The sequence below is a fragment of the Fopius arisanus genome, unplaced genomic scaffold, assembly GCF_000806365.1.
Source record: "Fopius arisanus strain USDA-PBARC FA_bdor unplaced genomic scaffold, ASM80636v1 scaffold00091, whole genome shotgun sequence".
Taxonomy (NCBI): domain Eukaryota; kingdom Metazoa; phylum Arthropoda; class Insecta; order Hymenoptera; family Braconidae; genus Fopius; species Fopius arisanus.
The window spans coordinates 149315-158393 of NW_011887830.1; the positions used below are offsets into that span (position 1 = coordinate 149315).

General features: G+C 33.9%; 1 protein-coding gene across 1 annotated transcript in view; it reads right to left on the reverse strand.

Annotated features, from left to right (window-relative positions):
- Positions 1 to 1132: 1132 nt before the first annotated feature.
- LOC105270578 (zinc finger protein 395-like) overlaps positions 1133 to 9079 on the reverse strand; it is a 31873-nt gene continuing 23926 nt past the window's right edge. The window contains exons 5-7 of the mRNA XM_011311610.1: positions 7042 to 7292; positions 2761 to 3086; positions 1133 to 1285 (exon numbers count right to left, since the gene is read on the reverse strand). Coding sequence (XP_011309912.1) covers positions 1148 to 1285; positions 2761 to 3086; positions 7042 to 7292 — 715 coding nt within the window. The 3' untranslated portion in view covers positions 1133 to 1147. The remainder of the gene's footprint in view (positions 1286 to 2760; positions 3087 to 7041; positions 7293 to 9079) is intronic.

Below are 9079 nucleotides of genomic sequence, written 5' to 3' on the forward strand. Positions count from 1 at the left end.
ATATATCTCGAAATATTATAGTATTATATTATATTGAAAATATCACGTGAAATATTTCGTGAAAATATTGATCTGAATATCAGGCGTTATAATATGATTCGTCAATATAATATATCCCAAAACAAATAATAAAATCAATACCAATAAATAATACATAATAATCATCAACAATGATATTGTAAAAACTATTAAAACATATTAAAAAATTCAAAAATATTAAACCCTGCTACACTATACTAATTTTCAAATATAATTTCATGTGATATATCAATATATTAATTAATTAATCACCCCGTTAATTACCACAGATATAATAATTCGATGATTTACCCTGCTTCCCCTGATTTATCCCCAGATAGCAATCAGGATATACTGATATATCGATGTAATATTTAAAGATGTTACTGGCACGAAGGGTCAAGTGATAATCTCGTATAAACATGAGAGGGAATGCATTTTTGGTTGAGTCAGATGACAATTAATACCAATCAGAGAGAGTTTCACTGTTTTTGAGGTCATACACGTGTATCTCTATCGCTAGATGAAGTTTCTCGTGCATGTGCCTGGGTGGGTGTGCGCAGCTGTTGTAGATGTACTGTTGGAAAACCCGCGAGGGTCATCCACGTGCATGCAACATAGGTAACCGGAGGCCGAAGATATACCTAATTCAACACAAGGTCGATTTTGCCTTGCGAAGGTACACCAAACTCATCGGGATTTCATTGATTCCCATTCTATTGCAACTACAACGAAAATTTATGGCAAAATACTATTTTAGCGTTGTTCCTAGAAATATTGATTTATCGATCCTCATTGGGAAGTGGGAGAGCTCTCATTGTGAGGTTTATGAGTCCAGAGGACGTAAGTGTTGTTGGAAATTTGTGCAAATAGAATTGTTTACTCGGTTATCTCTTATGCGTTTTCAACATTTTTTTTTTTCATGTTCTTTTACGAGTGAGGACTATGTGGAAATTCGTTGGTACGTTATTATTGCATATTGCCCAGGGAAAATTGTCATTATTTATGACAATTAGTCATAATTCAGAGGCTTTTGCAATTTATAGTGCAATTTGGGGGATTCTTTGGTGAAAAACTTCTCGACTCAATATCGGGAGATTGTTTTTTTCCTGTTGCTTAGCAACACCAGTTAACGGTGTATGAAATATTTTTTATGGTAAATAAATATTTTACTTACTCGACCGCAATCTTCAAAAATATAGCCTTGCGTTGGTTGTGTGGGTTTTCGTGGATTGGCAACGAGTTTTTTAGTCGGTTTCCTTTTATTCTGTAAATTAACAATCGAAGAAATTATTGCAGTGATAAAAAAAAATTGAACGTACAGCTGCGTTGGTGAGAAATTATATAAATTACTTGTTTACTGTGCGGGTTTATAGGAAAATTACGTGTTCGTCCCGATGGGTGATCCCATTTTCGCGAAATTTCACAACATTCCAGGAATATCAATGGACTAAATATTGAAATTACGCACTGGTAATTCTACTACTCTAATATGCAAATTTATTTTATGATTTGATTCTCTAGTATTTACTGTACGAGTGAATAAAACTTTGTTCTCTATTTTTTTTATACTATACCATAAAACTATTGCTTCTACACTAAAGAAAATTGTTATACAATAACTGTAGATGCAATTTTACTATACCGTAATTTCATACAATTTTTTTAAAATTACATTTCCAATGATTTCACTCTGGAAATGTCTAGCAACGAGGACAACATTTTTTGGATTCAAAAAAGTTGAACTCCATCGAAAGTAATTATTTCCCTTTAATTAAACCCCGACGATTCAAATCCTTATCCTTATTCCTTATTCCTTATTATAAAAGTAGAAACACAAAAATGAAGTTCGCCCGAGTCGAAATATCTCGAAACGCGCAGAGCTAATTCCTCATTGGTCAACACGAACCGCCAAATTCAAATTCGGCGCACGGAGTGCGCAGTAGGTCTCGTATTATATTAAATTATATAAAAACCCCAATATATCTGACGTAAAATCAGAATCTCCGTTGACACTGAGACGATTGATAAAACAATTAATTTATTTATCACTCATTATTAATTATTGCTGCAAGTTGAGTCCTCATCCCAGAATAATTAATATTCTTTATTCCAGAAGGCCTACACTATCAAACGAAAATATTTCAATGTTTTTCTAACAGAATCGATATATTATCAGGAGATAAATTTTTTTTCTCTCATCGCGCAGAAGTGCATGTTTTGTAACTCTCAGCTGCTGCTATTTCTGGGCAAATTTAGGAGCTCGTGTCTTGAATCTAATACTTATATTTGAGCCCTGCATTATAGAACGCTTGTGAACGGCAAGAGCTAAGATTAGCGGATATTTACAGCGATCATATCTCAAGGTTTGTTGTTACGGAATAGTTGTCGCGTTGTTAGGAGTGAATTTTTTAAATAAACCGTCAATCAATGGTGCTGAAAGATTACCCTAAGGCTTTGTCCAGAGAAATCGAGTTGTATTCATTAAAAAATAAACCAATAAAGCTTCCGAGAACAGGAAATCAGCCATGTTAAAGATAAAGTGATCTAATTGACAATTAGCAGCTTAAAGAGGGAATGTGAATGACCTTCTGTCATACGGATGAAGAATTCTTCATAAATGAAGTGTTTTTGTATCATTTCCTGACAATATTCTTCGTGAGATTGATGAAGACATAGGTTATCAGTTTTTTTCGCATGATCTGATGATTTGATGATGCTAATTATGATGTCATTACGAACCTTCTCTTTTAGACGCATGTCAAAATCAGGAAGGCAGACCCCTTCATCCAGCATCAGAGAAGATCCTGGTGTACTGCCAGAGGAACCAGGAATACTACCAGATAATCCTGGTATACTCACTGAAGATCCAGGTGTACTACCTGAAGATCCTGGCATGCTACCGTAAGATGAACATGATGGGATGCTAGTTGGCGAGCCACTTGCATGGCTAGATGATGGCCATGCTGATACTTCTGTTGGTGATGCACCAGCGCTCAGGACCACTGGTGATGGGGTACTGCGCCATGAACCGCTACTGCTGCTGCTGTTTGAGGTACCTGCTGTGCCTGATCAACACGACAGCAATTATTCATTCAGAAAGCAGATATCATTTGCCAAATATTTATAATAATTGGGGGAATATTTCAGTACAGATCCTCCATTGTTGGACTAAAACTACTCGACAAAGATTTATGACATACTGGGAAAATGGTCACAGAAAAGGGACCAGTTTACAATCATTTTAATTTTCCTTTTCTAGAACGGTTTAATGTTAAACATATGTTGAAATCCGAAAAAGGACTGTTCTCTTTTGTGTCATAAATCTTAACTTTTATTCTTGTTTTTCATTTAGAATTTTTCTCTTCATGGTCAGTCTTAGTCTCTTCACAACTCTTCGCAAGTAAGGACGTGCCTTCCTCGTGTTAATAAAGAATAGTTTATCGAAATATTAAACGACTTTAAATTATTTATTCACTTGCGCCCATATTTCAATAATAATTCATTTTTTTCAGTTCAAACGTCTCGGAACATTTCGGTGGCAGTAAAAAATTGTTAAATCTATAAATAATTGTTAATACTGCAGTATCTTTGAGTCGAGGAAACAGAGAAATATTTTATGCCAAATTTATTGGCTTTCCATCAGTAAATCTAATTTTGAATTAATAATAAAAATTGAATGATAAGGAAAAGTGGGGAAATAAGATAAATCAATTCGAATCGATCGATTTCTATTGAATACTTCCGGATCTAGAGGAGATGAAGAAATTTTCTCGGGAAATTTCTTCAGATCAAAATAAAAACTTCAAAATTAGGCTGTTACCAATATTTCTTTATTCTTTTTTATTCTTTTTCATTCTCATTATTGTTATATATATTATTCTTCTATTTCTATAAAAAAATTCTCTATAAAAAAGAAATTCTATATAAAAAATGCATAATTGTTGGAAGAATTTAGATTGGTAGAAAACGCTTTTCTTTCTGTTCTACCAAAGAAATTTGGACATTCTGGTTTACGAATTGATTTGTTGTCTCGCAATTAATTTATTTATTCCTTTTGTTCATTGTATTTTAATTATTTGGGTGTAGTGCAACGATTTCATTTACGCTGATTATTCTTATTTATTCGTAATATCTCATGATTTTAGTTTAATTATAGAATTCGGTGGATATCATTATTTCAAAAGGATTTTTCCTGGAGTTTGATCAGCACTTATATTTTCCAGAGGATTGAATTTCTTTTCTACATGCAAAAGGAAAGGAAAATTAACCGCGATAGATATTCTAACAGTTGGTTGCACCGATACACAAGCGAAAGTCTTTGAAAAAGTTGACCACTGGTATATAACAAGTTTCGATGGCGCAAGTGCTTGAAACAATTTTTTTTTTTCAGTGTTCCATATTCATTTTTCGAGAGATAAGGGGCGTATGCTGCAATTCTGATGGAAATTCGATTGTTACGGACCATAAATCATGGGAAAAAATTGGGAAATAGTCCTTGGTAAAAGAATTATTGGGATGTACGAAAAGATCTAATCTAGGATTATCTAATTGGGACTTAGGAATTTAGATTTTTTTTGGTATGAATTACTAATCCAAAAATTCAAATAGAATTTTTGGATTTGTATTTCATGCCGAAAAAAATCTAAATTCTTCCAACAATTATGCATTTTTTATATAGAATTTCTTTTTTATAGAGAATTTTTTTATAGAATTAGAAGAATAATATATATAATAATAACTAGAATTGAAAGGAATAAAAAGAATAAAAAAATATTGGTAACAGCCTAATTTTGAAGTTTTTATTTTGACCTGAAGAAATTTCCCGAGAAAATTTCTTCATCTCCTCTAGATCCGGAAGTATTCAGTAGAAATCGATCGTGTCGAATTGATTTATCTTATTTCCCCACTTTTCCTTATCATTCAATTTTTATAATTAAACCATATGATAGCGTCTGAATTACTCTCAACTATTTATCCACATTATCCAGATTAAAAAATGAAACGATCGAGTGCGCGTTTTACCCAATTATTCTAAACTTCTGATTTTTAATTTTCTCTTGAATTTCCGCGGCTTCCGTTCTAACCAATTTTTTCATTTCCGATTTTCAATATTCCATACTCCGGAAATTTACGATTCCTCGGGTGTCCATTTAATCCTGGGGTGTACATATCCCCCGAGGCAATATTTCATATATATTTTACATAAATTATGTATATACTAGGGCCATGAAAGCGTGCGTTTTATAAGATTGCATTTTTTTGTATCCAATTCTATTTTACGATTATTTTAGAACCCTTTCTCCGGTCTTCAAATTGATATAAGATAAATCTCAGTCGAAAGTCAATAAATGCAAGAACCGGATAATTGATACAAGACTAAAACGTGGCACCTCATTTTTTATCATTTAAACCTCAATATCTCAGGACGACCTCAATCAAATATAATGATCTTGTGATCATTCAGCAGCTCTTTCCACGCTCTCAAGAATGATATAAGATATATCCCCGTTAGTCATCAAAAAATCCATTAAAACTTCCTACAACTGAGAAAAACGGTAAAATTGAGTGAAACGCATCACGATTTTGATTTTAATCGAAGATAATTCGAAAACTACCGGAGGAATTCTTAAGAAAGTTCAGCCATACGAAAGCTGATGAGCTCCTCTTCAAAATGGTATAAAATATATTCTGATTCTCCGGGTAGAAGCCCACCAACTAGTCAAAGAATGTGAAAAACGGTCTGGAGACGGTATGACTACTTTTTTTTATATTGAAAATGGACTATATTATGTATATTTTTGGTAAATATATACCAGTTTCATATAAAAAATTTCGATCGGATGAAATATCTTTGTGGGGTCCATATGATCTTGATCTAATGTCATGTATTTTGAATTTATTGGAATTGATTTCAATTGATGACTGGAAAAAATTATGTACCAGCAGAAGATTTGTTTACACTCACATATTTTTATAAAAGTTATAAAAAATGAGGTATATGTGAGGGGTTGTTCATTGTCAAATGTCATGACACAATGATTTCTGATTTCATGATTTTAAAGTGATTGCTACTGATTTTTTTAGATACGATAATGACTCATTTGAAATTACGTATCAAGCAAAAAATTAATTTCATAACCTTTTTCTTCTGATTTCACGATTGCAAATGATTTCATATGATTTAAATTCAGATTGATTCAGACTCGAATAATTTCCTGATTATGAGAGTAGAAATACAAAAATGAAGTTCGCCCGAGTCGAAATATCTCGAAACGCGTAGGACCAGTTCCTCATTGGTCGGGGCGAACCGCCAAATTCAAATTCGGCGCACAGAGTGCGCAGTAGGTCCCGTAAATATAACCAGAAGAAGAGGTAATCTAGGGAATCCCGAGAAATCAAATTTGCTTTTAGTCAGAGTCTCTGATTCTCTTATTATTATTATCTCTTATATTATCTCTCATTATCAGTATTATCTTATTCAGTCCTTATTATGAGAGTAGAAATACAAAAATGAAGTTCGCCCGAGTCGAAATATCTCGAAACGCGTAGGACCAGTTCCTCATTGGTCAGGGCGAACCGCCAAATTTAAATTCGGCGCACAGAGTGCGCAGTAGGTCCCGTAAATATAACCAGAAGAAGCGGTAATCTAGGGAATCCCGAGAAAACAAAGTTGCTTTTAGTCAGAGTCTCTGATTCTCTTATTATTATCTCTTATATTATCTCCCATTATTATTACATTATCTTATTCCAGCAATAATATCTCTAAATTTTTGAGTTCTTAGAGACTAAACTATATTCGATCCAAAAATTTAACTTTATAGTAAATTGTAATTAAAAATTCAGAGCGATCCTCCCAAGGAATAAATTAATGTTGTTGTTTGTTGATGATCAGTTAATGAGGACGCCATCTCCTAATCTAGGGAATTTAATCGTTTCGATAATGATGTCGAAGGAATTTATCTGGTGGGGGTGTAAATATTTCAAGTAAATAGATAAAATTGGGGTGTGAATAGTACGTACCGAAACTGGGCTCGGAGGGATTCGGTGAGGGTACATTTTTGGGACTGACTGATGAATGAAGCAGTGAGAGTAATGCAACTGCTGCTGTGCAATCATCCATACAAGCACCATGATCTCCTTGATTAGTACATCCCTCTCGTACACACATGTGCTCATCTCCCATATCAGTTGGACTTGCGCTGTTACTATTATTATTCTCAGGCCAAGATCGCTCTGAGGAGTTTCTCGAGCTTGGTCGTCTCTTCCTCGATCTAGAATCACCAAAGAAACAAAAACAAGGTTAAAATAAAGAAAAAAAAAACTAGAAGAGAAAAAAAAAGCAATTATCCTCAATTACAGATTCTGGGAAAACGAGAAAATTGCAGTTTTCCGTTTGCTGAAGCGTCAATGTTTTCCCGGTGAGTGGAACAGGAACAAAGTGAATGCAGTGGGAAAATTTACCGTTGGACAGTTTAAATTTCATGAGTCTTTATTGTTTTGCAAGTTGGATAAGATGGTTGATTTGACGGTTTTGCGTTGGCCTATATTTTTGATACCGCGGAAACTTGCGGATTGTTGGGACCTGGTGCCTCGAGAAATAGGTCGGTGAAATGCATGTTACTGATGTTACCGGCATTCTCTTCTCGTTGCCCGTTGGAATTCCCAGGGGAGAGAGTGACCACGCAAGCGCTGTTTCAGATGTTAACTAGAAATCAGGTCAACTCCATGGGCTTTTGGGGATGCACTTTACTTCGAGGTAAAATAGAACTGGGTCGGCCATTTTATATATAACAACTTGCTACTCAGGCACGTAGAACTTTCCCAGTCGAGCTCAATTCACCATTCATTGCATTTTTCAAATTTTATATTTTTTAATCATCCTCTTTACACTGAGAGAAATATTCAATAAAAATTACGTGTATTTTCCGTAATTCTGGAGCAAAATGTGGTTGTCGGAAATTTTACGGAACTGTCACGTAATTTTTATCTAGAGTCACGGAAATTTTCCGTGGTGTTCCGTAATTTTTATCTGAATTATCGGTGAAAAATAACAATACCGTCACTTAAATTTTCGAATCAACTCTGTAATCGGTAAGTGAACTGAAAGTTCCGTAATTTTTACTAAATATTTCTCTCCGTGTATGCTCACATAATTCATCAGCAGATTAATTACCTAACCGTTTGGCAATCGTTTCGTCTTTTAACATGACTGATATTTTTATCTGAGTGTAGCAATAATTCTTTAATGATTTTCCCCTGTTTATTCCCTTTATTAAAAATTCATTGAATTTGAAAAAAAAAATGCAGACAAAGCGTTTTTTTGCGTCCGAAATTTCTTGAGTTATGAAATATTCAATCTTTGGAAGAGAATGCTCCAAAAATTAATTGGTTAGCCAATGAGAAATTTTGGAGAATTTGCACGTGATTTTCTCGTTAAAATTTCAAGTTTTTTCACAACAAAAAAATAATCAAAAGAAAAATAAGGAGAATGTTGAATCCGTAGATTTATCTGTTGAACGTTTTCGTTTTTTAATGTTGACGGAACTCAATGGAGATGAAAATATGTTGACTCGTGGTTCTAGGATGCGTCATTGTTGTGGTTGTGGGGAATGAAAAATAATTTCAATTATGCCGTCCTACAATTCATCGGATGACGGGAAAGATGGAAACTACGTCGTACACTGCGTCAGTAAGAACTCGAGGAAATTTCATTCGAAAAATCTTAACTCTGCTGACTGACTCTTATTCTCTCGATTATTTTTTAATTCTCATGTTCCTCAGGGTTCAACCTTCGATTTTATATCCTGCCCTTGGCCTTTATTACTTGACCGGTAATTTTACCTGCAATAATCGACTCTATTGTTGACTCTCATTTTTGTAATGTTTTTTTTCCTCATATAATTGGAGCTTTGACCCACAATTTGTCATGACTAATGGTTGACCCTTATTTTTTAAATTCTTTGTTTATCTTGTTGACCCTTGTTTATTGATCCTCAATTTTGTAATGATTTTTTCCTTATATAATTGGAGTTTTGACCCACAATTTGTCATGACTAAT